At 41.2% G+C, this 27,440-nt stretch overlaps 1 protein-coding gene across 3 annotated transcripts in view; it reads left to right on the forward strand.

Moving 5' to 3' along the window:
• KIF27 (kinesin family member 27) overlaps positions 1-27,440 on the forward strand; it is an 82,360-nt gene that overhangs the window by 36,513 nt on the left and 18,407 nt on the right. For all 3 annotated transcript variants that reach the window (XM_058672617.1, XM_058672616.1, XM_058672618.1), the window contains 7 exons: positions 1,806-1,975; positions 2,441-2,544; positions 4,525-4,680; positions 6,571-6,776; positions 8,886-9,083; positions 17,878-17,988; positions 19,695-19,871. In XM_058672617.1, the coding sequence (XP_058528600.1) occupies positions 1,806-1,975; positions 2,441-2,544; positions 4,525-4,680; positions 6,571-6,776; positions 8,886-9,083; positions 17,878-17,988; positions 19,695-19,871 (1,122 nt within the window). The remainder of the gene's footprint in view (positions 1-1,805; positions 1,976-2,440; positions 2,545-4,524; positions 4,681-6,570; positions 6,777-8,885; positions 9,084-17,877; positions 17,989-19,694; positions 19,872-27,440) is intronic.

Raw genomic sequence — 27,440 nt, forward strand, 5'->3', positions numbered from 1 at the left:
GCTGTTTTTCAGGTAGTCTAACTCTATAACTCTAACAAGACATATGTCAACAGTTTAGGTGAACAGTTTTAGGAGGGGTGTGAAGAGAGATCTTCCATACCGCAGTGAGGAGTAACTAATCTTTGTGTCCCACCCAGTGGGTTATAAGTGCATCCCCGCTGACCGTTTCCTGTCTGTTTCTAAGCATTCCTTCTTGTTCTCTGACTATCTATGCTAGGTTTTTTGTTTGTTTGTTTGTTTGTTTGCTTGTTTGTGTGTTTTGAGGGGTTTCTGGAGCGATCCTGTTGGTCATTATGAGAGAGGGTGGGGGCCCAAAATCAGAACCAGGCAAGGACCAGAGAAAGCTCCTGTCCCTAGTCCCGAAGGACGTTTACTGTTCTTCTGTTTCTGCAGACTGCTCATTGCTCCTGGTTGTCATTCTGATGACCTTGGATCCTGCAAGGCAGGATTTGGGCTTCTTCCATCCCATGTGGTAGATCCAAATGGGGGTGGGTGACCTCAGGGTTCTTGGCCTCCAAAGGCACTCCATTTCCCCGTGGTCTCCTTGGCAGTAGGGATGTAGTCCTCGGTGCTCATACTGATAGTCCTTGGTGAGGAACTGGGAGTCTTCAGGGTTGGGATACAAGCCTCCTCCTGTCCGCAGGGGAGCATATTTTCAATGATTGACTGTTTTAAGAATACCCATCTGGGGCCCGGCAGCGGGCGCCGGTTCTAATCCCAGCAGCTCCACTTCCCATCCAGCTCCCTGCTTGTGGCCTGGGAAAGCAGTCGAGGTCGGCCCAATGCAGTGGGACACTGCACCCGTGTGGAAGACCCAGAAGAAGTTCCAGGTTCCTGGCATCGGATCGGAGCGCACCGGCCCGTTGCGGCTCACTTGGGGAGTGAATCACTTGGGGAGTGAATCATTGGACGGAAGATCTTCCTCTCTGTCTCTCCTCCTCTGTGTATATCTGGCTGTAATAAAATGAATAAATCTTTAAAAAAAAAAGAATACCCATCTGATAACCTTTTAAAAATATTTGGTCGGCAAAATGGAAATGTCTATGAAGAGGTCACAGGTTGTGGTTGAGAACCTGCATTTTCCTATTAACATATTGGTTAATCAATACCATGTCAATTAATGCCATAATGTTGTAATTGGTTGTAAATATTATGTTGGGGCTTTTAATTGATTGGGTTGATACTCTGCCAGCTCTACCTTCAGACCAGAGATGGTCTCACAAGAAACCATTGAACTTACCAGGACAATAGGATGTTGGACTGTATGCTTGGTAAATACCTCTAATGAAAGTATCTCAACTGAATTTGAACTGTGGAAATGCAATAAGGTAGAGCAATCCACCGTGGGGGGAGGGCTTGGGGAGGGGTGGGGGGAATCCCAGTGCATATAAAAATGTGCCACATAATGCAATGTAATTAATAAAAAATAAAATATGATAAATAATAAAAAAATTTAAAAAAATATTTGGTCGGGGGGGAGAGCCTAGAAGTTAAGATGCCTGTGGCCCATGTTGGAGTGTCTGGAGTTGATCCCTTGCTCCTGCTCCTGACTTGAACTTCCTGCTAATGAAGATGTTGGGTAGTAACGGCGATGCTGGGACTAACTGGGCCCCTGCTGCCCCTGTGAGAGACTAGGAAGACTCTGCAGTTCCCAATTTCAACCCTCAGTCCAGAAGCATTGAGGACTTTGAGGAGGAATAGACTGGTAGATGTGAGCTCTCTGTTTTGTTAATCGAGTAATAAGATAAAGGTGGACATTTTTAAAATCACTTTTTTTATTGTTGGTTTGGGGAATCACCTACAAGATCTACACAAGTCCTCCTGCGGACTCTCTGGATCGAGTATTCGCTGGATTTCGAACACGAAGTCAGATACTGTTGGGACACATAGAAGAACAAGATGAAGTGCTCCATTGCCAATTTTCTGATAACAGTGATGATGAAGAATCAGAAGGCCAAGAGAAATCTGGAATTAGGTGTGTAAAACAGACTAATTTAATAAACAATTATATGATACCGTAAATAGAGACGATGTAGGTTTTCACTCAAGTATTGTTAGTCCATTTTCAGAGTAGGTAGGTTTTGCTCTTAGGTAGTCAACTAATGTGTTATGAAAATAGTGTTTGAGCTAAAGGTCACCAATCTTAAGGTTGAAAAATAATTTTGCTTTTGGAACTTTCACAGTTACTACATTATACAAGGAGAGGGAAGTTTTAGGATTTCCGGATTCTGTTTTCATGGTGGCAGTAAACATACTAAATTTTGTACTGGAGTCACTATTGGGTGGGGCAGCTTTTTTTTTTTGAAAAATATTGGTAAAATTCCATTTAACATAATTGGTAATTTTTAAACAATACTATCAGTTTTTGTGACCCTGATTGAATTACACATTAGAAATGCTAACAGACAAGTAATCTTTGATCTTGATCTTTTTTTTTTAGATGCAGAAGTCGCACATGGATTAAAAAAACAGGCTCTCTTTGCTCTCTTGTTGAACTGAATGATACTCAGAATGAAACACAAAAATCAAATTTGGAAGATAAAGGTATGTAGACTCTCAGATAACTTAGAGCTATTGATTGTAGGACACTTGCCACCTTCCTCGTGATCTTTGCAAAGCATCTAATAGTTAAAGACTACGACTTGTTAGGAATAGCTCCCAGACGGGTATTACTTCCTCTCGGTTTCCTGTCCTTCCTCCCATTTTTCATCTTTTTCACTCCTTAATAAAGGAGTTTTTGTACCAGTCAACAGTGGGAGATAGAGATAAAGGCTAATTTTCTTCTAACAGAGATTTTTATATTCAGCCCTGAGTGGCTTTATATTCTGGATTATTTAAAAATGCCTCATAAGCAATTTATAAAGTGTCCGCTAGTTCACTGGCACACCTGACTACTGATCATGGTGTGTTTAGCAATAAAGCCCAGTTACTCTATTAGTGTCTGGGACATGTTAGTATACAGTTGATAGGAAGTTTTATGTGTCAATTTGTGTATCAAAAACATTTATATGGAGCCTAATGATTTTTTTTAATTACTTATTTTTACGTGAAAGGCATATTTACAGAGAGAAGGAGAGACAGGGAGAGAGATCTTCCACCTGCTGGTTCACTACCCAAATGGCCACATCGACTAGAGCTGAGCTGATCTAAAGCCAGGAGTCTCTCCCAGGTCTCCCACACAAATGAGGGTCCCGGGCACGTAAGCCATTTACTGCTGTTTCCCAGGCCACAAGCAGGAAGCTGGGTGGGAAGTGGAGCAGCTGGGACACGAATTGGCTCCTGTATGGGATGTTGGGGACTTAGAGGTTTAGCTTGTTGAACTGCCATGCTGGCTCTGATCCTGTTGATTAAGATGCCTCCACCCCAATGATGTCGCAGCTGGCTGCTGAGTCTGGCTTCATGCCAATACTGAGTCTTGATTGTGTTTGTGCCACCCAAGTATAACACCTGATTGAGTTCCTGGCCAGCCCAACCATGGCTTTCACTGGCATTTGGAGAGTAAGCCAGCAGATGGGACCTCTTAGTCTGTCTCTTTGACTCGTAAGTTTACACACACACACACACACACACGTACATACGCACACGTGTATATTACATTGAAAAATTATTGTGTAATACAAGAATTTTTTTCTAGATTCATTTCTGTGAAAAACAGATTTACAGAAGGCAATAGAGAGAGAAGGATTTTCTTCTGTCTGCTGGTTTACTCCCCAAGTGGCATCAACAGCTAGAACTGAGCTGATCCGGAGCCAGGAGCCAGCAGTTTCTTCTGTGTCTCCCATGTGGGTGCAGAATCCCATGGCTTTGGGCCATCCTTCACTGCTTTCCCAAGTCACAAGCAGGGAGCTAGAAGGGAAGTTGAGGGGCCAGACACAAGCCAGTGCCCATATGGGATCCTGGTGGGTGTGAGGCAAGGATTCAGCCACAAGGCCACAGCACCAGGCCCTGTAGTGCAAGATTTTAATTCATCTCTCTAGGTATGAGTGGTGATCCCATAAAAGGTAAAGAGTATAGACAATATAAATTACACTATGAAGATAAATAGAGAAAATAGAGAACAGGGCCCTGCCTGTGGCCTGGGAAAGCAGAGAAGGACGGCCCAAGGCTTTGGAACCCTGCACCCACATGGGAGACCCAGAACAAACTCCTGGCTCCTGGCTTCAGATTGGCTCAGTCCTGGCCATTGCAGCTGCTTGGGGAGTGAACCAGTGGGTGGAAGTCCTTTTTCTCTGTATCTTTTTCTCTTTGTAAATCTGCCTTTCCAATAAAAATAAACCTTTTTTAAAAAAGAAAATAGTATCTCTTTAAGAGCCTAATCTTATAATATTTAGCAAAAAATTAACTCTCTTTGTAAGGATTAAAGATAAAATCCCGACTGCTGTGTGTTTGTTTCTGTATTTTCTTGTCCTCCTAGTTTAGCGTTTTCCTGTAATTTTAAATTGCTTTTGTGTCTGCTTTTCTGTTTTGACTCTACAATTTTAGACTATTTTATGAGCAGATAGTTTTGTTCCTTTTATCTTAAAGATTTAAAGATTGAATGTCTCCAGGAGAGTCAAGAATCAAATATGCAAAAATTAAAGAATTCAGAACTTATACTTAATGAAGCCAAGCAAAAAATGAGAGAACTTACAATTAACATCAAGATGAAGGAAGATCTGATTAAGGAATTAATAAAAACAGGTAATTGTGTGCTTTGAGCCACGCCTGTACGAGGAAAAAGGCATCTAAAGTTGCTTTGGATGTGGTAACTTGGGACAATGCTTTGTGTTAGGTGTAACAAGGGATACTGTGAGGCCAGTAGGTAGAGATTGGTTATTAACATCATTTATGCTGAAATTCTACGTATGAATTGTTCTAACCAAGGTGAACTGTGTGTTGTGTTGAAACTATGATGCTTAATTTGGGGGGGGGCATTTTAAAACAACTACTATGTGTACTTTTTCTAACTCGTTTTCCTATTTCAATTATGATATCTCTGTCGTAGTTCATATTGAACATTAATTCTAACCTTTGTATTTTAGATGCAGATAATTTGATCTCTCCACAGATGTTCAGGGTTTGTTCATGAGCGGTTCAGGTGGCGCATGCTCTGAGCTCTCCTTCATCGTGTGTGTGTCCCATGTGCGACATGCCACCTCGCTGCATCCTCAGTTTACACTGGGATGGCCAAAAAGGCAGCTCAGATTTTCCTGGTTTTCCTCCAAATGTATTCAGAGGATTAGAAAATCAGTAAAGAACTGAGGGAAAAACAAATACTGCACTTCATTTCCCCAATTCCTATAAAAACAAAAAAGAAACACTCCGTGGTCTCATTCTGGGAAAACTGAAGGAAAGACTGTTTCTTCCTGAAGCTCAAGGCTGTAATCACGGTCCAGCTGCCTCTCTCTGTCCTGCACTCTTGGTGTCCTGAGCTGCCCGTCCCAGCCTTTCATTCATTCCTAGTGACATGGATGTTGTATGTCATCTTAGCAGCAGTGAACTCAGATACTTCATTTTGAATTTGAGAGTTGAGTTTGGGAGAGAGTTGCACTAATGCCTTTTTGGTTATGTTCCTGTTTTACACTGACGCTTGTTGAAGTATGCACACTGAGATGACAAGAGAGCTGGAATTACTTCATGATATTTAACCAGAGTAAACAAAATCTTGATTCTTGAACCTGTGTGATGAGGGTGATGTTACTAATTTTTTTGGTTATCTTGAACACTTTCATAATACATAAACAGGATTTCAGGAGACAGATTATGAGTGGCAGGAAACCATGTGCTGGGAAAGAGGACATTCTCAGTGTCCTTCTAAACTGGAATTGATACCAGTAAAACCTAGCTGCAGCTGCAGAAGTTCAGAAATGCCTCACGAAACATCAAAGATGAGAAGACTGACTGGTACCAGAGAGGACCAGTCATGGAGACAGTGGATGGCATGCTGTGTTTGGGGACAATTCAGGTGTTTTGTGTTAGTCTTTTTTTTTCTTAAAAATAATATATATAATATATATGAGTATATAATATGTTATTTATGTGGATATGAATATATGTAACATATATACATATCATGTTTATGTATTTTTATATATATAAAACAGAGTTAGAGAAGGAGATACAAGAGATTGGTTCACTCCCTAGATGGCTACAACAGCCAGCATTGGGCAAGGCTGAGCCAGGAACCTCTTCCAGGTCTCCCATGCAGGTGCAGAGTCCCAAGGCTTTGGGCCATGCTTGACTGTTTTCCCAGGCCACAAGCAGGGAGCTGGATGGGAAGTGGAGCGCCAGGACACAAACTGGCACCCATATAGGATCCGGACACATGCAAGACTAGGACTTTACTCACTGGGCTTCCATGCCAGGCCCATGAGTTTTAAATATGATTGTTTTTTTAGATATAGTTCTAAGAACATGATATTTTCTCCATGCTGCTTTCCCTTCCTCTTTGGCACCCAGGTTTTAGTCATGTGTCTTAAATGCTTGCGTTACAGTATTTAGATTCTTAGAATAGAGCAGTTTTATATTTTGACATTTTAATTTTTTAAACTTAATTTATAATTTTTCTATTTTATTATTATTATGCTGAAGGAAATGATGCCAAGTCTGTAAGCAAACAGTATTCTCTGAAAGTAACAGAACTAGAGCATGAAGCTGAACAGGCTAAAGTGGAACTGACTGAAACAGAAAAGCAGCTACAGGAGCTGGAAAGCAAAGATCTGTCTGATATTGCTTTGAAGGTGAAATTACAGAAAGAATTCCGCAAGAAGATGGATGCTGCCAAGCTGAGAGTCCGGGTAAATTTAATGTAATGGAGAATTTAAGAATCTTGGCTTTTGAGGATGCTCCTACTGAGCTAGGAAACAAGGATTCAGCTTTTACCAGCAAGGGATTCTGGATGGTAAATCTTCCAGTGTGCTGATTGGTTTATATATGCATTTTCTTCTCTTTTTTTTAAAGATTTTTTTTTTATTGCAAAATCAAGATATACAGAGAGGAGGAGAGGCAGAAAGGAAGATCTTCCCTCCAATGATTCACTCCCCGAGCAGCCACAACATCCAGAGCTGCACCAATCTAAAACCAGGAGCCAGGAGTCTTTTCCAGGTCTCCCATGCAGGTGCAGGGTCCCAAGGATTTGGGCCGCCCTTGACTGCTTTCCCAGGCCACAAGCAGGGAGCTGGATGGGAAGCGGGGCAGCCATGACATGAACTAGTGCCCATCTAGGATCCCAGCACGTTCAAGGTGAAGACTTGAGCCTCTAGACTACCGCACTGGGCCCTTTACATATGTATTTTCCAATCGGGACAGTATAGCTCTTCATTCAAGAAGTATATTATTTTAATCTTAGTATTAAAAACTACATGGTAAGAGATAAAGACAACTACAAGAAATAGGGTTCTTTTCTGCAGGACAGAACCGTTAAGTAATATTACCGCTTTCTAGACACTCAACAATTGGCAACTATTTCAGACAGTTTTCTGAAACTTTACTGACTGGATTCAAATAACATGCTAATTCTTCAGTTTCTAATACCGGCATTTGTTTATAACTTCAGAAGTAAATAGCCACAGTTAAGATTCTATTTTTATCAGAAATACTCGAGGAATCCATATCCAGCTGCTTTGGGGATCAGTAACAGTGTTTGGTTAGTCATTTTCTTTAAGAAAAAATTGTTTTACTGAAAGCCAAAGTTATAGAGGAAGAGGAAGAGAGACAGATCTTGCATCCAGTGATTCACTTTCCAGTTGGCAACAATGTCCGGGGCTAAGCCAAGCTGAAGCCAGAAGTTTCATGTGGGTCTCTCCTGGCTGTCAGAGGCCCAAGCACTTTGGCCATCTTCTGCTGCTTTTCCCAGGCTGTTAGCAGAGAGCTGGATCAGAGTAGAGTAGCTGGAACACAAACCGACACCTATGTGCAAAGCTGGTGTCGTAGGCAGTGCTGTGCCACAAAGCCAGCCTACAAAATGAATTTTTAGAATGCTTTCTCTAGTTCTTTTTATCTCGTAATCTACTGCTTTCACTTTGTGAAGATGTATTGTTTCAGATTGTAGGTAGAGTTGAATTGTGGTTAATTTATTCAGAGTATTTATTGAGAGGGAATTGTTCTATTATTTCAATAATATCAATGTTTACTCTGTATTAGTATTTGAAAATACTGACAGGTTTTAATTATGTATATAATTTTGTGTGTTAAAGTAATCATTTTAACAGTTGGTCACTCTCAAGGAAAATGATAGTCAATTGTGACAATTTTAACTTAGAGATTGGGAACCAGAACATACTGTATTGTTATTATGCAGTCACACAGAACAAATTGATTTGGAAAGACTTGTTAAATAAGCAGAAAAAAAGGGAAGGCTAGTTTATATAAAATATATCCAGGGCTATTTGAATGCATATGTATAAGTTATTCCTGAAAAATTTAATAAATTGGTAATTTTCTTTTCAAAAGAAGGACAAGGAAGTTAGGGGTCTTAGAGAAAAATCCCTTCATATACAATTTCAGATTTTTACTCATTTTTTAAAATCATGTGTATCTATAAATTTTTTAATTTAAAAACTTTTTTTTTTTTTTTGAGAGAGAGAAAGAGAAAGCTCCTACCCATTGGCTCACTCCTCTCCTGAAGCAGGTAGCCGGGAATTCAGTCAGGCCTTTCCTGTAAGTGCAGGGACTCATGCACTTGACAGTCTCCCGCTGCCTTCCAGGCTACATATCAGGAGGATGCGATCCCGCGTGTGCTGAAAATTATGATGGTTTCCCCAACTGTAAAATTAGAAATATAGAAAAGCAAATAGTTCTTTGGAACCTGTCAAAAATATATTCCACTGGACAGAAAGATTTATTTTGTTTAGCTCAGAACATGAGAGATGCAGTTCTTCATTTTGAACCATTCCCTGTGCTCTCAGGTCTTACAGAAGAAGCATCAGGACAGTAAGAAACTGGCATCACTGTCGCTCCAGACTGCAAAACGTGCTAATGAACTAGAGCAGAATATAGATCACATGAAATATCAGAAGGTACAACTGCAGAAAACACTTCGAGAAGAAAGTGAAAAAAGGAAGCAACTGGATGCAGAAATTAAGCGGGATCAACAAAAAATCAAAGTAATACTGTCATACATTCCTGCTAAATATAATGCAATGTGTTAAACAGCTCACAGCTAATGAAGCCAAGGGCGTGATTCAGCTGGCTTGTGAAGTGTCTGTCCTTGACCTGCCCTTCACTGCTTTCCTAACTCACCTTTAAAGCTCCATGCATCTCCATAGTAAAACCCATTTACTGAATTCTGAGTAGTGTGTTGAAGGCTCTGACTTCATAAAAGAAGGTGCAATGATGAAATCTCTCTTAGTAGTATCTTAGCTTTAGTTGGGGCTGTCAAAAACAATTTATAAAGCTGCATTCCTAAATAATTTCCCTTACTGGAATAGGGTTTCAAGTTTTCAAAGTGCTTTGATGTGCATTGTCCATGTGGCTACAGGGAGAGCGATAGCAGGTGAAATGCTACCATTTCAGTCCAGTAGTTCCACAGAGCTGATTACACTCTAGAGGAGCTAAGTCTAAACGCTAGTTCTCAGTTTCTGCTGAGAGATTGACTGAGGAAATCACTTGCCTTCTCTGATTCCATTATTTAAAATGGTCTTGATCAAAATGTTAAAAGAGAAAAAAAAAGAATGCAAGTTCGGAACCACATCCTGTGACTTCTACATTGACATTTCAATTATTAGTTTATATACAAACGGGTTCTATACACCTTAAAATGGCTGTAGATTACTATTCAGCTGTCTCATGTCTATTTTAATCATACCTGTCTTACGAGGCTTCTTTGAAAAAGAAGAGAATAATGCCCACTTGTCTGATACCATGTATCAGGTTCTATTTCATTGAAATGTTAAACACAACCCAAGGCTTGGAATATAATTTGAAATTTCGTAGGTTTTTTTTCATTAAAGTGAATGCTATTTTTTTAGAGCTGTTTTGGGTTCACAGCAAAATTAAGAGGTGGGTACAGAATTATGGTCTGCCACAGACCCCACACATACTTTGCCAGCTTCATTATCAGCCCTGCCCAGATTTGCTAGATTTTTAACATTGTATGTATAACTTATTTTCAGACCTTTATAAAAAAAATCACAGAATGTACTGATGGAAGGAAACTTAAGGAATTTTTTTAAAGATTTATTTATTTTCATCACAAACTCAGATATACAGAGAGGAGGAGAGACAGAGAGGAAGATCTTCCGTCCGATGATTCACTCCCCAAGTGAGCGCAAAGGCCGGTGCTGCGCCAATCCGAAGCCGGGAGCCAGCAACCTCTTGCAGGTCTCCCACGCGGGTGCAGCGTCCCAAAGCTTTGGGCCGTCCTCAACTGCTTTCCCAGGCCACAAGCAGGGAGCTGGATGGGAGGTGGAGCTGCCAGGATTAGAACCGGCGCCCATATGGGATCCCGGGGCATTCAAGGCAAGGACTTTAGCCACTTGGCCATGCCGCCGGACCCGAACTATGCACTTTAAATAGCTAAAATGATGTTTAATGTTATATATATAACTATAATTTAGAAAAATGTACTACAGCAAGCCCTATGGAATTATACAATTTATGTGGGTGAGTTGTATACATGGTACACAAAATGCAACAATTTTTAAAAAATAATTCTTTAGGGCACTGGGACTCTGCACCCGTGTGGGAGACCCGGAAGAGGTTCCTGGTTCCCGGCTTCGAATCGGCGCAGCACCGGCCGTTGCGCTCACTTGGGGAGTGAAACATCGGACGGAAGATCTTCCTCTCTGTCTCTCCTCCTCTCTGTATATCTGACTTTGTGATAAAAATAAATAAATCTTAAAAAAAAATGTAAAAAGTGTATAGTTCACTGCTATTAATTACATTTAGAATGTTATGCAACCATTGCCACTATTTCGAAAACACTTTTTATCATTCCGAACAGAACTGTGTAATTATTAAACCATAACTCTCCATTCTTTCCTTCCTTCAGTTTCTAATAACTTCTAATCTGCCTTTTAGCTCTCTGAATTTCCTAGATATATTTTCTGGATATTTCATGTAGGTTTGTACTGTGCATGACATTTCATTTATGTTTCTATGGTTCATCCATGTTATATAACTTGTATCAGAACTCCATCCCATCTTATAGCCAAATAATTTTCTCTTGTATAGCTAGACCATATTTTATGGATTGTTATACCTGCCAGGGGATGTTTGGGTTATTTCTAACCTTTTGGTTATTGTGAATAATACTAAATGAACACTGGCATATCAATAATTGTAGAAGTCCCGTTTTCAGTTCCCTTCAATGCATACCTAGGAGTGGGATTTTTGGATCCTACAGTAACTCTTTGTTTAGCTTCTTAAGGACCTGCTGGCTGTTTTCCATCGCACCTGCATTTTACATTCCTACTCACAATGTACAAATCTCATTTCTCCCTATTTTTTTAATCAACATTTGTTATTTTTTTATTATAGCCAGCCAAGGAGGCATGAAGTGATGCTGTGATTTTGATTTGTATTTCCCTAATGAATATTGATGTTAAGCATCTTTTGTTGTTTTTTTGTTTTGTTTTGTTTTTAACGATTTATTTATTTTTATTGCAAAGTCAAGATATACAGAGAGGAGGAGAGGCAGAAAGGAAGATCTTCCATCCACTGATTCACTCACCAATGGCTGCAACATCTGGAGTAGCACCAATCCAAAACCAGGAGCCAGGAGTCTTTTCCAGATCTCCCATACAGGTGCAAAGTCCCAGGGCCTTGGGCCATCCTTGACTGCTTTCCCAGGCCACAGGCAGGGAGCTGGATGGGAAGTGGGGCAGCCAGGATTAGAACCGGCGCCCACATGGGATCCCGGGGCATTCAAGGTGAGGACTTTAGCCTCTAGGCCATGGTGCTGGGCCTGCATCTTTTGTTTTTTTAAAAGATTTATTTATTTTTATTGGAAAGGCAGATCTGCAGAGAGGGAGACAGACAGAAAGCTCTTCCATCTGTTGGTTTACTTCCAAATTGGTGTGGTGGCTGGAGCTGAGCTGATTTGAAGCTGGGATCCAGGAGCCTCTTTCAGATCTCCCATGTAGGTTCAGGGTCCCGGGTGATTTTCCACTACTTTCCCAGGCCGCCTGCAGAAAGCTGGATGGGAAACGGAGTAGCCCATATGGGACCCCAGCACTTGCATGGGGAGGATTATCCAGTTGGCCAATTGAGTCGTTCTGATGTTGAACATCTTTTCAAGTGCTTTTGAACTGTCTGTGTATCTTCTCTGGAGAAATGACTGTTCCAATCCTTTGTCCACTTTTAAGATCTATTTAAGAGTACCAGCAAGAGGAGGGAGGAGGAGAGAAAGAGAGAAGTCCTCCGTTATCTGGTTTACTTTTCAAATGCTTGAGTCAGCCTGCTGTGGGCTCAGGTCCAAACCAGGAGACTGGTGTCCTTCTAGGTCACTAAAGTCCCTATGACAACACTTGGCTGGACCCAGCACGGTTCACCACTCCATGTATTTTGATATTCCCCTTTGCCTTTGTGATATTATACACTCATTATTTTTTCCTTTTTAAAAACCATTTTATGTATTTATTTGTTTATTAGGCAGACAGAAAAAAAATGCCCCATCTGCTGGTTTACTCCCAGATGTTCGTACAGCTGGGGCTGGGCTGCAGCTAAAACTGTGGGCTGGGTGTACAATGCAGGTCCCCCATATGGATGGCTGGAACCCAGCTGCTAAAGCCATCACCACTGAGCCTTGAGGACGCAGAAACTGCCCAGGAGCCCGGGCACTCTAGTGTGGAATGCAGGCATGTTAACTGTTAGGCTGGCTGCCCGCTCCTTGCTCAGTGCTTGCGTTTGCTAGTCATCCTACTGTGCATCAGTCCTTTAAATGTGGGACTTCCTCATGGCTCTGACTAAGGCGTCTTCTACACTCTGTCCTAGAGGACCTCATCTTTTTCATGAATGCAGTTAAACTCTGATAACTCAAAATTTAATCTTTAATCCCAGATCTGTCTTTTGAACTTCAGGTTCATATTTCCAAGCATCAGCAGATTCATAAAGTATTATAAATGAACTCTGATCTTTTTTACTTCATCTCCATCAGTGCTGCCTTCTTGGGAGAGAAAATGCCACTCACCAACGCGCCTTACAAATCAACCACTTTCAGTTAGGAAAGCTAGACATTTAGGATTCTTGATTGACTCTGTCCTCTCTCACATCACTTACATCCAATGAACTCATCAATGTACCATTTATTTATTGTATTTGAAAGAGTAACAAAGCGAGGAAGAGATCTTCTATTACAGTTCGTGCTCCAAACATCCACAATGGGCTGGGCTAGGCCAGGCCAAAGGCAGGAGCCTGGAAAGCCATCTTGGTCTCCCCTGCTTTCCAGGCACATCGGCAGAACTGCATGCGAAGCAGAGCAGACCGCTGGCACTCCAGTATGGGATGCCAGCATCATAAGGGGCAGCTTAACCGGCTGCACCATAGTTCCCATCCCCTTCCAGAAATCTTGAATTTGCCTAATTTCCATTTACATGAATAACATAGTCTGTTCCAGTCCTTTCACAGACGTGAGGAGAGGGCTGGCTTGTCTGTTTTGGGGTCTTTGGGTTCCAGCTCCTCATGTCTCCTAGGCCATGACTTAAACCAAGACATAGCATTCTAAATTCATGCTGATGGAAAAAAAAACAAAAATGCAGAGAGCATTTCCTGCTGAAATGCAACGGTGTAATATAGATTTTTTCCATTCTACTCCAAGGTATTTGGTTTCTTTAAAGCACATCTCCAATTCTAGTGAAATGATCCATTTATGGGATAGCAGGTTTTCCAGGAAAAGAAACAGACTACCTCCTAAATATACTGATGTTTCTACCACATATAAAAACAGATAATGTTGGTCGCAGTCCTAAAGGATATCATGTCCTTGTTTTGGAGCTAGCTTTCTAACATTCCTATTTGTCCATTTTCTTTCTTTTCTTTTTAAAGATTTATTTTTATCACAGTCAGATATACAGAGAGAGGAGGAGAACAGAAAGGATGATCTTCCGTCCGATGACTCACTCCTCAGGTGGCCACAATAGCCGATGCTGCGCCGATCCGAAGCCAGGAGCCAGGAGCTTCCTCCAGGTCTCCCACGCGGGTGCAGGGCCCAAGGCTTTGGGCCGTCCTCGACTGCTTTCCCAGGCCACAAGCAGGGAGCTGGATGGGAAGTGGAGCTGCCGGGATTAGAACTGGCTCCCACATAGGATCCCAGTGCATTCAAGGCGAAGACTTTAGCCACTAGGCCACTATGCTGGGTCCTATTTGTCCATTTTCTATTTGACTACACCAGTTCCAGAGAACTCTATGATTTCTGTATACATTGTCTTTCAACAGCAATTCTTCCTTTTTTTTTTTTTCAAGCAGCAGTTCTTGACTGAGGTGTATTATAAAATTTTTTAAAGATTTAATTTTTTTGGAACAGTACATTTTTACAGAGAAGGAGAGACAAAGATCTTCTGTTCACTGGATCACTCCCCAAGTGGCTACAAAGGCCAGAGCTGAACTGAGCTGATGTGAGGAGCCAGGAGCCTCTTCTGGATCTCCCACACAGGCGCAAGGTCCCAAGGCTTTGGGTCATTTTCTACTGCTTTCCCAGGCCACGGCAGGGAGCCAGATGGGAAGAGGAGCAGCTGGGACACAAACTGGCACCATATGGGTTCTCAGCACATACATGGAGAGGATTTAGCCACTGAGCCATCGCACCAGGCCCACATGAGAACATTTTAAAGAAAAGCCTGGGAACTTCCAAAATTTGGGGTGGTGGTGGTGATCTTGGCCTTTCTTCCTAGAGCATGCATTTCCTTACCTACACATGGAGTCCATAATAATCTTGTCTCATGGTATTATTATGAAGGTTAAATTAGGTAGTGAAGTATAGTTATTTTAATCTTATAATGGGGATTACAATATAATAAGAAGGCAGTCATTTCTGAAGCAACATGTGAAAGGGGGAATTAGACTTACTGTATATGAGGACAACGAGTCAGCTCCAAGTGTAAGGTTCCTTCAAAGTGGCTTTATCTCAGCATTCTGAAGTTGCTGGACACTAAATTACAACCATGAACTAAAGCTGTGGAAACATGAAGAATTAATGGTTGGCAGATATAATGAAGTCCAAATTTACTCATAATATGGCTAAGATGGGTGTAGAAATTTTATTCTGGGTCCGGCAGCGTGGCCTAGCAGCTAAAGTCCTCTCCTTGAACGCGCCGGGATCTCATATGGGTGCCGGTTCTAATCCCGGCAACTCCACTTCCCATCCAGCTCCTGCTTGTGGCCTGGGAAAGCAGTCAAGGACGGCCCAAAGCTTTGGGACCCTGCACCCGCATGGGAGACCCGGAAGAGATTGCTGGTTCCCAGTTTTGGATCGGCACAGCACTGGCCGTTGTGCTCACTTGGGGAGTGAATCATTAGACGGAAGATCTTCCTCTCTGTCTCTCCTCCTCTCTGTATATCTGACTTTGTAATACAAATAAATAAATCTTTAAAAAAAAACAAATTGTATTCTGTAGCACACCAGTCTGCCTCGTGAGAGGCCCTTTTCACCACTGTCCATGTTGGAAATATGTATGGTGGAAGCTAGCTAAAGCTCCTTTCTGTTTTTCTTTTTTTAAGAAGATTATTTATTTTTATTGGAAAGGCAAATATACAGAGAGGAAGATCTTCCATCCGATGATTCACTCCCCAAGTGGCCGCAACAGCCAGAGCTGAGCTAATCCAGAGCCAGGAACCAGGAGCTTCTTCCAGGTCTCCCACGCGGGTGCAGGGTCCCAAAGCTTTGGGCTGTCCTCGACTGCTTTCCCAGGCCACGAGCAGGGTGCTGGATGGGAAGTGGAGCAGCCAGGACTAGAATCGGCGCCCATATGGGATCCTGACGTGTACAAGGCGAGGACCTTTAACCACTACGCTATTGAGCCGGGCCCTCAATATTTCTTGAGTAAACATTTCCATTTCCTGCTTCTCATGTCTCTTAGTAAGACTGCCCATACTCTTAGCACCTTCTTTCTTGAGCTTGCCTCCCCAAAGTGGCAGCCAGTGTATGCAGTGGCTGAGTGCATAACTTTCCTTTATTCCAACCCAGGGAGTTGAGCTATGAGCTGGCTGGAACCTGCTGTCCCTTGCCCACCACATACTGCCTGGACTCTTGGTTCTTGATATTGAAACCCATGGCTGGAATAGCTCCCAGGTTGGTTTTGCTTCCAGCTTAGAGGATAGAGGCATTCTGGCTTCATCTCCCACTGGCTTTCCGTGTCCCTGTTGAGGCTACCAGGTCTTTTCTCTAGCTTGTTAGCCTAGAGCGCTGTCCTTCCCCTCAATTATGGGGTTCTGTTCCCTACAGCTAGTATTGAGCTCTCAAGTGAGGATCGCCGCAGCAGCAGACCGAGGAATCCAGTTTGTCTTTGTGTCCTAAGCAGATCTCTTTGATACCAGTGCGTCAGGAAATCCCACTGTGGTGTAGGGCCTTTGCTCTCTGCTGATTGGGTTAGGACCCGCTGTGCCCTGGTTGCTTTACCCATCGCAGAGGGAGAACAACCAGGATGCAGAGTTGTTTCTTTCTGCTATTCCCAAGGTTGGAAAGTGCTAGGCTTTCCTTTTACTTTTCTTTTTTTTAAAAAAAAATATTTTTTATTATTTTAATTTTTATTACAAAGTCAGATATACAGAGAGGAGGAGAGACAGAGAGGAAGATCTTCCGTCAGATGACTCACTGTGAGCGCAACAGCCAGTACTGTGCTGATCCGAAGCCAGGAGCCAGGAACCTCTTCCGGGTCTCCCACATGCGTGCAGGGTCCCAAGGCTTTGGATCGTCCTTGACTGCTTTCCCAGGCCACAAGCAGGGAGCTGGATGGGAAGTGGAGCTGCTGGGATTAGAACCGCCACCCATATGGGATCCTGGGGCATTAAAGGGGAGGACTTTAGCTGTTAGGCCACTGCACCGGACCCATCCTTTTACTTTATTTATTGGTGCTTCTGAAATATCCTGAAATGGATTATTTTATTAGAAAAAATTGGTCACAGCCCAATAATTTTGTAAAACATGAATTAGTAAAAAGACGAAACAAAAAAGCAAAATCAAGTTTATTATGAGGTATTTAAACACTGGATTTCTGTACTTCTTCATCATGGCATAATTACCATGCAGGTGGCCTGCTCGGGTTCCTGGCTCTTGCCAAGCTTTGGTGTAGACCGCAGCCGATCCTCTGGACTCCCAGGGAGTGCCATGGGCGTCGGGCCTCTTTGAGTCACAAGACATTGATGGAAACTGCAGAATTTGAAGAGACTCTCCAACAGGACCACGATCTCTTACTTGGCTAGAACTCCCATTTTTGAGCACTAGTAAGGAAGACTGGTGTACTATAGAATAAATAAACTTTCTACACCCATCTCAGTTATATTATGTGTAAATGTGGGCTTCATTATATGTGCTAACCATTAATTCCTCATGCTTCCGAATCTCTAGTTCATGGTTGTAATTTAGTCCTCAATTACTTTTCTTTTTGCATTTCTATTGTAATTTCTAACATATCCATAGTAGATGGGTGTGTTGGGTAGGCTTAACTATGAAGGTAACGAGCTAAAAAGAGCAGAAGAGAAAAAGCACGTTTGTAAATTACAGACCATTATCTCTGTCAAGATAATTTTTAACACAAGAAAGAATGAGAATAAAATGCTTAGTTTTATCAGTGAAACCTCATTTTGTTGCAGTTAGCTTGTCTTGCCTCAGTGGGAGCTAGCATTATTAGTCCCAACCTTCAGCTACTAATTTTCTCTTGTTGCAATTAAGAAAAATGCCTGCCTGCATATGCAGTGATAGAGGGTAGTGAAGTGAGGAGATGTTTTCAATCTCTCTTTCCATAGGAACTTCAGTTCAGAGCTGAACAGGAGGATCTAACACTGAAAACTGAAGACCCTGATGCATATAACCCGCAAAGGATCCAAGGCTCGTGTGGAAGTGTAGAGCAGCTCCAGGTTTGTCCATCCCGTGTAGTGTTTCTGGCTTCTCTTCAATTTGCTGATTGTTGAAAGAGAAGTAAAAGCAGTAGTTGATTGTGTAGGAATCCTTGAAATCAGATTTTTTTTTGTCACTTAAGTGTAAACTTTCTAATATTTCTTCTGAAAATTTCATTAAAATTGTTTCTTCTAGAAATTTTCCATATTATTGTTTCAGTACAAGTAGAGGTATGTGTATGTGGTAGAATATTTTCGTGTTCCCTCGCTGACATCTATCGCACATACATACTGGATTAGTCTCACAGAGTTGTATTTCTGTAAACCAGAGCTCTACATTCAAACAGAACCAAATTGGCTAGGCACTGTATATATTAAAGAGCCAACTTTTAAAAATTAACATTTATGATCCATAAGCTAATTTCAAATTTAATGAAATTTAAAATTGTGAGAAAAATGCTGCACTTAAAATCACACTAAAATCAAAAGCATGCATCTTGAAAAATTCCCCCCTAAATATTATATAGTAAATTTTAATAAGCTGACATTGAGGACATGGAAGTATTTCCCCCATTTATGCTTTCAGTCTGGAAGTGTCTTCAGTAATCACAGCTATGGGGGTTCTGCTGTTGCAGTGGAGCTTACAAAAGCTCTCATTTATCTGTCCAGTCCCAGTGACATGTGAGGAAGTTTGTGGTACACATTTGAATTCATTGAGTCCATTACTACACTTCGTAGGGCTTCCTGTTGGTGTTCTACAGATGTAACAAGACTGCATCAATTGTTGCTCTTCCTGTCACTGTTAGTTGGATGTAACAGCACTTGTGGGATCAGACTCTCCCTGTCTGGACAGAAATATCTCTCACCTTCTTTGCCTGCGCTCTTTTTTTCTCACACATATTTGCTGTCTCATTGTCTTTACATAGATTCTAGGAACTATTTTTATCTGTGAAGTCCTGGAAAATGTTGATTTGTTTTCCATTTGTCTTGGTGTCATTGCTTCATAAATTGTCCACTTCAATGAGTGCTTCTTGGATGGATACCACTGCTGTTCATATTTGTACTTTTCTAAGTATCCATAATTCAACAGAGTACTAAGATGCCTGTGTTGGGAATTTTCTAGATCTGGGTAGTCTACAATTAATTGAAATTGATAAGATAGTGCAGTACAGATTGGGTTTCTTCCCATGCTCCATCATCCATGTCTTTCACTATGCTTTGTCATATAGTCACTTTGCTAGTTACCTGCACTGGGCATTCATTTACTTAACATTTTATTCAGTGACATCTGTGGGTCAGGCAGTATGCCAGGCACTGTAGCTAGAGAGGTAAAGTACAGGCCTGCAGTCAGTCAGGGAGCTGCAGTTGAAGAAATGGACGAGTGGAACAGTGACTGGTACTGTGACAAGTACCACTGTGGATGGATGTAAGCACTTCCACACAGAGGAAGGAGCTGTGATTTCCAGCATAAGGAAATTGCCATTCTTTGATAGCTTAAAAGACCCCAGATTCTTTAACCAAATTGGAGAACAAATTTGAATCCTTTATAAACAGCAGCACAGTAACCAGAAACTACTTCCTGGGGTTTCAGACAGGTATGGGAGTTACTCTCACTGATAGTTTTGGAATGTTCATTATGGGTTTTCAGCCAACCTTAAATTATATTGCCACATGTAAGTTTTATGACTGAAGATAAGTGATACCATCTCTTTGCAATTTTAATGTAGAAATTGGATGAGCAAAAGAAGTGGTTAGATGAAGAAGTAGAGAAAGTTCTACACCAACGGCAAGAACTGGAGGAACTGGAAGAAGATTTAAACAAGAGGGAGGCCATCGTTTCCAAGAAGGAGGCCCTGTTGCAGGAGAAAAGCCACCTGGAGAGTAAGAAGTTACGATCTAGCCAGGTATTCTGTTTACTATGCGCTTTGTTTGGGTTCAAGCATTTTTGCCTGGGAGGGAAATCAAGATATCAAGTTAGAAACCAAAAGAAAACTTTACTTTCACAGTATTTTGCATATTATAGCTATTATTAAGTCTATCACTAAAATCTATAGCAATTTAGAAGTAAAATGCTTATAATGTTCTGTTAAGTATATTTTATAAAATACATAGATCATAAAATTTTGCCTTTTGACCTTTTTTTAAATACACAATTCACTGGCATTAATTGTATTTACAGTGTTTCACAGTATCACCACTGTATAATTCTGCATATTTCCAAATCTTTATTACTGCAAACAAAAAAATTGTAACCACTAAGCAATAACTGCCCATTTTTCTTCTTCTCAACCACTGTTAATCACTTTGGTATATATTTAAATAAATTCTACCATCTGATGCTTTATAGTAAACACTGGTAAGTTGGAAAAATATACTTGAAATCTATCCAACTGTTGCCCAAAATTCAGAGTTTGCAGTGATCCTATAAAAATTTTTGTGCAGTGAAGATTTGCTTCATTTTTAAATTATAAAGACTTGGGAAACTTAACAAAAGTTTTTCTTGGAGAATTTCAATTTATTATTTTTTTTTAATGTGAGAGGCAGCAAGATGAGAGTAAGAGAGTTTGTTCCCCCAAATGCCTGTAACAGTTGGGCCTAGGCCAGAACTGTAGCCAAGAGTTTAGATTGTAATCTAGGTCTCTCCATGAATAGAAAGAACCTGACTGGGCCATTGCTGCCACCGCCCAGGATTTCCATGAGCACAAATGCCAGATTTAGGAGCCAGGGCCAGGAATCAAATCCAGGTCCCCTTACATGGGACAGAGGCTTCTTATCACAAAACACTGGACCTCTCTAAGTTTTGACATTTACAAACTAGTTGAAGAAGCAGTTTTATGAAGGAGTTTGCTTTCATTTTACAAGAAATGATTATGGAGGGACTCAAACGGCTGGGATTTTTTTGTTTGCCTCTATGTACTTATTTTCACCTACAGTATCCTCACAGTGAAGCTGGCTTGCCCCAGACTTGAGGAAGATGGGGCAGCTGGCCTTGGGTCTTGAGGTCAGTGATGGGACAGGCAAAGGATCCGTGACCTCCTGCTAGCTGAAACCTGCCTTTCAGGCAGCATCTGCACTTGCAGCATCTTGGTTTCTGGTGATGTGTTACAATGTGTCCACATCAGTGACACAGGCGGGACTGAGGACCTTACACTTAGCTCTGTCCTTGTGTCCCAGGCCATCCCCAAGCATCATTTCCCACCAGTCCAGGGGACACACTGTGAGGGGTGGTCTTTCCAGCAGGCCTTGTGGCTATACTGCTACAAGTGGCCATCAGGGTCAAGTTGTGAGAGCTGTTTTTCAAAATAAGTAAATGACAAGAAAGGAGATTAAGAAATTTAAACTACTTAGACCTTAATGCTGTGTTCCATACGAAGAAAAGAAAGGGAAAAAGGGGACATACAAAAAAATGACAGGAAAATCTTTCCCCTGAAATGTTTTTCATGATAAAGAAAAATAAATGAAAAAAGTAATTTTCTGTTTATGGTGAGATGTAATAGAACATGCTGAGATAAGCAGGGGTACAAATAAATGAAAACCACAGTAGGTCAAAACAAAAATGATTCTTCGAAATTATTTTAATAAAACACATAAGAGTGGCTATTATCCTGCTGAGTTCTTTGCTAAATAAAAGGCATAAAAATATTCCATCTTTTCCGTGTATCAAAAATGTAAGCCTTGATGAAATACATTTTAGATAAGAAACATGATGGGCTGAACACATGCAAATTATCCTGCTAAAATTACAATTAAGAAATACTCTTATTTTCACACCATACACACATTTAACTGAAACTGGAACTTGGGCCTGTATGGAGGAGCTGAGACTGTGCAACTTTCAGAAGAATACATAGATTAAACTCTTGTGTGATGTTAGACTGAATAGTGAGTTCCTTGATTTTTTAAACTAAAGCACAAATAGCAAAGCAAACAAACGATCCGTTAAAACATTTATCATGAAAAAGACACCATCAAGAAAGGGAAGACAACTCATAGAATGGCAGAGATATTTGCAAATCATGTATTGGGTAAAGAAAATTGTATCTAGATTATATAAAAATTTGTACAACTCAATAATAAAACACAACTCAATTTTAAAATGGGCATAGGACCTGAGAAGAGATCTCATCAATGAACTTGTACGATAAGCAGTAATGACCTTGCCAAAAAATGCTCAACAACGTTAACCATCAGGGAAATGCAAATTAAAACGTATAAAAGGGGCCCAGCGCGATAGCATAGTGGTTAAAGTCCTCACCTTGAACGCGCCGGGATCCCATATGGGTGCTGGTTCTAATCCCAGCAGCCCTGCTTCCCATCCAGCTCCCCGCTTGTGGCCTGGGAAAGCAGTTGAGGATGGCCCAAAGCCTTGGGACCCTGTACCCGTGTGGGAGACCTGGAAGTAAGTTCCTGGCTCCTGGCTCTGGATCGGCGAGTACCGGCCGTTGTGCTCACTTGGGGAGTGAATCATTGGAGGGAAGATCTTTCTCTCTGTCTCTCCTCTCTGTATACCCGCCTTTCCAATAAAAATAAATCTTTTAAAGAAGAACATATATAAAGTAAAACTTGATACCTTTTCCAGTGTCTACAATTGGAAAAACAAATAAGTCGTAGTATGGATGAGTGGGTGGGGAAATTGGAACCTTTATACAAAATGGAGCAGTTGTTCTGGATAACCATCTTGCAGTTCCTCAAAACGCTATCCATGGAGAGACTATGTAACTCAGCAGTTCCTACACAAAAAACTGAATACAAATATTCTTAACCACAGCTAAACAATGTAAACAACAAAGTGTGTATCAACTTATTTGAACGGATAAAACTCTGGTCTAGCTATACAAAAGAATATTGTTTGGCAACAGCAAGAAATGAAGCACTGACTGATGTTACAACATGGATAAACTTTAAGAACATACATTAAGTGAAAGAAGCCAGTCACAGTAGGTCACCATTGTAGAAGAGCATTTCCATGAGATGTGCGTAATGCACACTTCTGTAGACATAAAGTAGAATAGAGCTGGTGGAGGCTTGGGGAAGAAATGAAATGACTGCTAATTAGACCTTCTTTTTGAGAAGTGATGAAAATGTCCTAAAATTGACTATGGTGATGGTTGCATAACTATGAATACATTAAAATAAGCCTCTGAATTATGTACTTTAAATAGGTGAGTTGTATGAGATACAAATTATATCTCATCTAAGTTCTTTTTTAAGTTATAAGCTCTCAAAAAGGAAAAATACGGCAGAGGAAATAACAAAAGACAAGACTACCTACATCTTCTGTGGAGTGGATGTTTGTTCTGGCAGTTCAGCTCCAGGTGGGGTATCCACATGCCACGTTAGAGCACCTGAGTTTTGAGTCTCAGCTCCACTTCAGATCCAGTATCCTGCTAATGTGAACTCTTGGATCAACAAATGATGGCTCACATATTTGGGTTTCTACCATCCACACAGGAGACCTGGTTTGGGTTCCCAGCTCCTGGCTTCAGGCTGGCCCAGCCCAAACCCCAACCATGGTGGGCATCTGGGGAGTGACCCAGCACATAGGAGCTCTCTCTCTGTCTGTGTGCATCTCTCTGCCTTTCAGAAAACTACAACTAAAATCAAAACAAAGCAAAATGGGTTTTTTTACTAGCTTTTTTTCTAGCAAGGATATGAAGTAGATGAGAGGTTACTAATCAGAACAGAAGCTGCAGTCCAAATGACAGACACACAAATGAGAGTCACATTTTTAGCTTCTTTCCTATTTTTAAAAATAACAGCTTTAGGGGCCGCACTTCAGTGTAGTAGATTAAACTGCCACTGCCATTCTGGCACCTCAGGTGGGTGCTGGTTCGAGACCCAGCTGTTCCACTTCCAATCTAGCTCTCTGTTAATGTGCCTGGAAATACAGCAGAGGACAGTCCAAGCACTTGGGCCCCTGAACACACATGAGAGACCCTGAAGAAGCCCTTGGCTCCTGGCTTCAGCCTGACTCAGCCAGCATCATTTCTGCCATTTAGGGAGTGAATCTGCAGATGGAAGATCTCTGTGTCTTGCCCTCTCCCTGTAGATGCTTTTCAAGTAAGTACACATATATATATATACCTATGTATTTTTTATTGGAAAATCAGATTTACAGAGAGAAGGAGAGACAGAAAGATCCATCCACTAGTTCACTCCCCAAGTGGCTGCAGTGGCTGGTGCTGAAGCAATCCCGGGTCTCCCACACAAGTGCAGTGTCCCAAAGGTTTGGGCCATCCTTGACTGCTTTCCCAGACCACCATAAGCAGGGAAGTGGAGCAGCTGGGATATGAACCAGCATCCATATGGGATCTCAGCACATGCAAGGTGAGGACCCTAGCCACTAGGCTGCCATGCCAGGCCCAATATATCTTTTAAAAACAGTTATAGTAAGGTATAATTTACCTAAAACATCAAAATATTCAGATGTAAGTATCAAGATTTTCCAGAAGGCAGAAGTGAGGTATGAGAATGGAAATAGGGCATAGTCAGGAAGTTCTCATTTTCTCACTCTGGTAAGAGATCATTTCTTTTTTGTAGATTGAATTCAGTGTGGCAGAGGGTTGGAGTGAGTCCAGATACTAACCAGCAACAAACATCTCTGTATGAATTGAGACATCCATTTCCTAACCCCTGCTTAGATCTCAAAATACTGTCATTCAGATTTATATTTCCTAGTGGTAGGTGGCTTTTTGATTTGCTGAAACAGTCCCTGAAAAAAAAAAAACAAAAATATATAGTTGGGATTCTGCAGGTATCCAATGACAGTTTATCAGCTTTTAAGTTCCCGAATAACATATGATGGACATTTCAGGAATGCACCTCTCTTAAAGACAGAGACCATCAGTGGTAATGACTAAAAACAAATGGAAGAAAGAACCTGAGAAAGAAGAGGAAGAGCAACATGATGAAAAAAACATTAAAAAAAAAACCTAAAAATTTATTTAGTTCATGATAGTAAAAGATAATATCTACCCATAAAACAAGAAATATAGGGCCCGGCGGCGTGGCCTAGGAGCTAAAGTCCTCGCCTTGAACACCCCGGGATCCCATATGGGCGCCGGTTCTAATCCCGGCAGCTCCACTTCCCATCCAGCTCCCTGCTTGTGGCCTGGGAAAGCAGTTGAGGACGGCCCAATGCATTGGGACCCTGCCACCCGCGTGGTAGACCCGGAAGAGGTTCCAGGTTCCCGGCATCGGATCGGCACGCACCGGCCATTGCGCTCACTTGGGGAGTGAATCATCGGACAGAAGATCTTCCTCTCTGTCTCTCCTCCTCTCTGTATATCTGACTGTAATAAAAATAAATCTTTAAAAAAAAAAAAGAAATATAGGTTGTTAAGTATATGAAGAAACCTATGGAAATGAAAAGGTTTAGATGATAATGTTAAATCTTCCAGACTCAGTAAAAGTTAATGAAAGTAGCCAAGAATTTTTAATTGGCATATAAATCCAGGAAGCCCAGCTAACAAGTAATAGGAATTGAAGAAAGATAAGCAAAAAGAAAAGACAGGAGATTATCTGGGACATCATAGAAAACTTTTGCTTAACCTGATGATACGAGATTGAAGTGGTCCCACCGAGAAGCCAGTGGAATGAGTATCTCAAAGCATGTTATGAAAGTTAAGTCACTGAAGGAAAAAAAAAAAATGAAGACCTTGAAAACTTTTAGACAGAAAAACACTAGTCACTTGTCAGTCTAAAGAATCAAAATGGAATTGAACGTCTTAATTTTTTTTATTAAAAGTTAAAAGACTTGGGGCCAGCATTGCAAAATAGTAAGGTAAGCCACTGACTGCATTGGCAGCATCCCATGCGGGTGATGGTTCAAATCTTGGCTACTCTACTTCCAGCTTAGTTCCCTGCAAATGTGTCTGGAAGGGCAGCAGGTAGCACAGGATGGCCCAAGTGCTTGCATCCTTTTATGTATTTGGGAGTTCCATATGGAGTTCCTGGCTCCTTAGCCAGGCCCTACTCTGACTGATGCAGCTATATGGGAAGTGAACTAACAGATGGAAGATTTCTGTTTGTCTTCCCATCTGTCTGTAGTTCTGCCTTTCAAATAAGCATTAAAAAATTGACTGGGATGATGCTCTGCTGGCTCTGTCTTCAGACCAGAGAGGGTATACCTAAGAAGCCGTTGGACTTGACTGGACAATAAGATGCTGGACTCTAGGTTTGGTATACGCTTGCAATGGGGGAATCTCAACTGAACTTGAGCTGTGGTTATGCAACAAGGTGGAGGAATCCACCATGGTGGGAGGGTTTGGGGAGGGGTGGGGAGAACCCAAGTATCTATGTAATTGTGTCACATAATACAATGTAATTACTGAAGTTAAATAATAAATATATATAAAAAAAAAAGTATAAAAGAACTTGGAGCAACTGTTTGGCGCCTGAGTTTGGATGCTTCTTGGGGTACCTGAGCTGCCTTCCTGCTAATGCACGCCCTAGGAGACAGCAGGTAATGGTTCAAGTACTTGCATTTCTGTCCTCAACTTGGGAGGCTAAGTTCCAGGCTCCTGGCTTCAGTCTGGTCCAGCCCTACCTGTTAGACACATTTGGGGGAATGAGCTAGTTAAAAGACCTGCAGCAATCTTCAAACTCATGAGGAAAGTGGCTTCCAAGCAGTAATTCCATTCTTAGCCAAACAATCAGATTTGAAAGTAGAAATTAGGACATTTTAAGGTTTGAAAAATTATATTCAGTCAAGGCTGACTTTAAAAAACTATTGTAAGAAGGTGCGCTTCATAAGGGCATAAATTATAAAAAGACAGATGATGCTGAAAACATGACCCAACCTGGAAATTCCCAGGAAATACCAAAAAGAAATTCCTGGACAACCAATTTAGAGCAGGCAGATTAAGCCAGATGAATGTTTCCCAAAATAAGGGATTAATAAGTGGGAAAAATGTTGAGAGGAATTTTGTGCTTCTGGAGAGTTTATAAAAACATACAAAAAAAGGGGTTTCAGATAAATGCACAACAGATTGGTCCCTCTGTAGCCACAGTTGATTAGCTCCAGGAACACAAGGATACCATATTCTATGGATGTGCAAGTCCTGTAAATTAAATGACACTATTTTCATGTAACATACACAACCCTCCCACATAAATTAGATTACTTTAAATACCTAACTTAGTGTAAATGCTATAGAAATAGTTATGTGGTATTATTTGGGGAATGATGAGCAAAGCTACAGTATTTTTGTATGAATATTTTCAATCTGCAGTTGGTTGAATCCACAGAATATGGAACCTGGGGCTACAGTTGAGCTTGGAGGAGTCACAAAGTCACTATAAAATGATGGTAATATAAATGCACACTGATTTAACTAAAAACTGTAATGAACATACTGCAAGAATGAAGTAGAGAAGATACAAGAGGGCTGAATCCTTATCTCACCCATTTTTTTTTTAAGATTTATTTATTTTTATTACAAAGTCAGATATACAGAGAGGAGGAGAGACAG

The sequence above is a fragment of the Ochotona princeps genome, chromosome 14 (assembly GCF_030435755.1).
Source record: "Ochotona princeps isolate mOchPri1 chromosome 14, mOchPri1.hap1, whole genome shotgun sequence".
NCBI lineage: Eukaryota > Metazoa > Chordata > Mammalia > Lagomorpha > Ochotonidae > Ochotona > Ochotona princeps.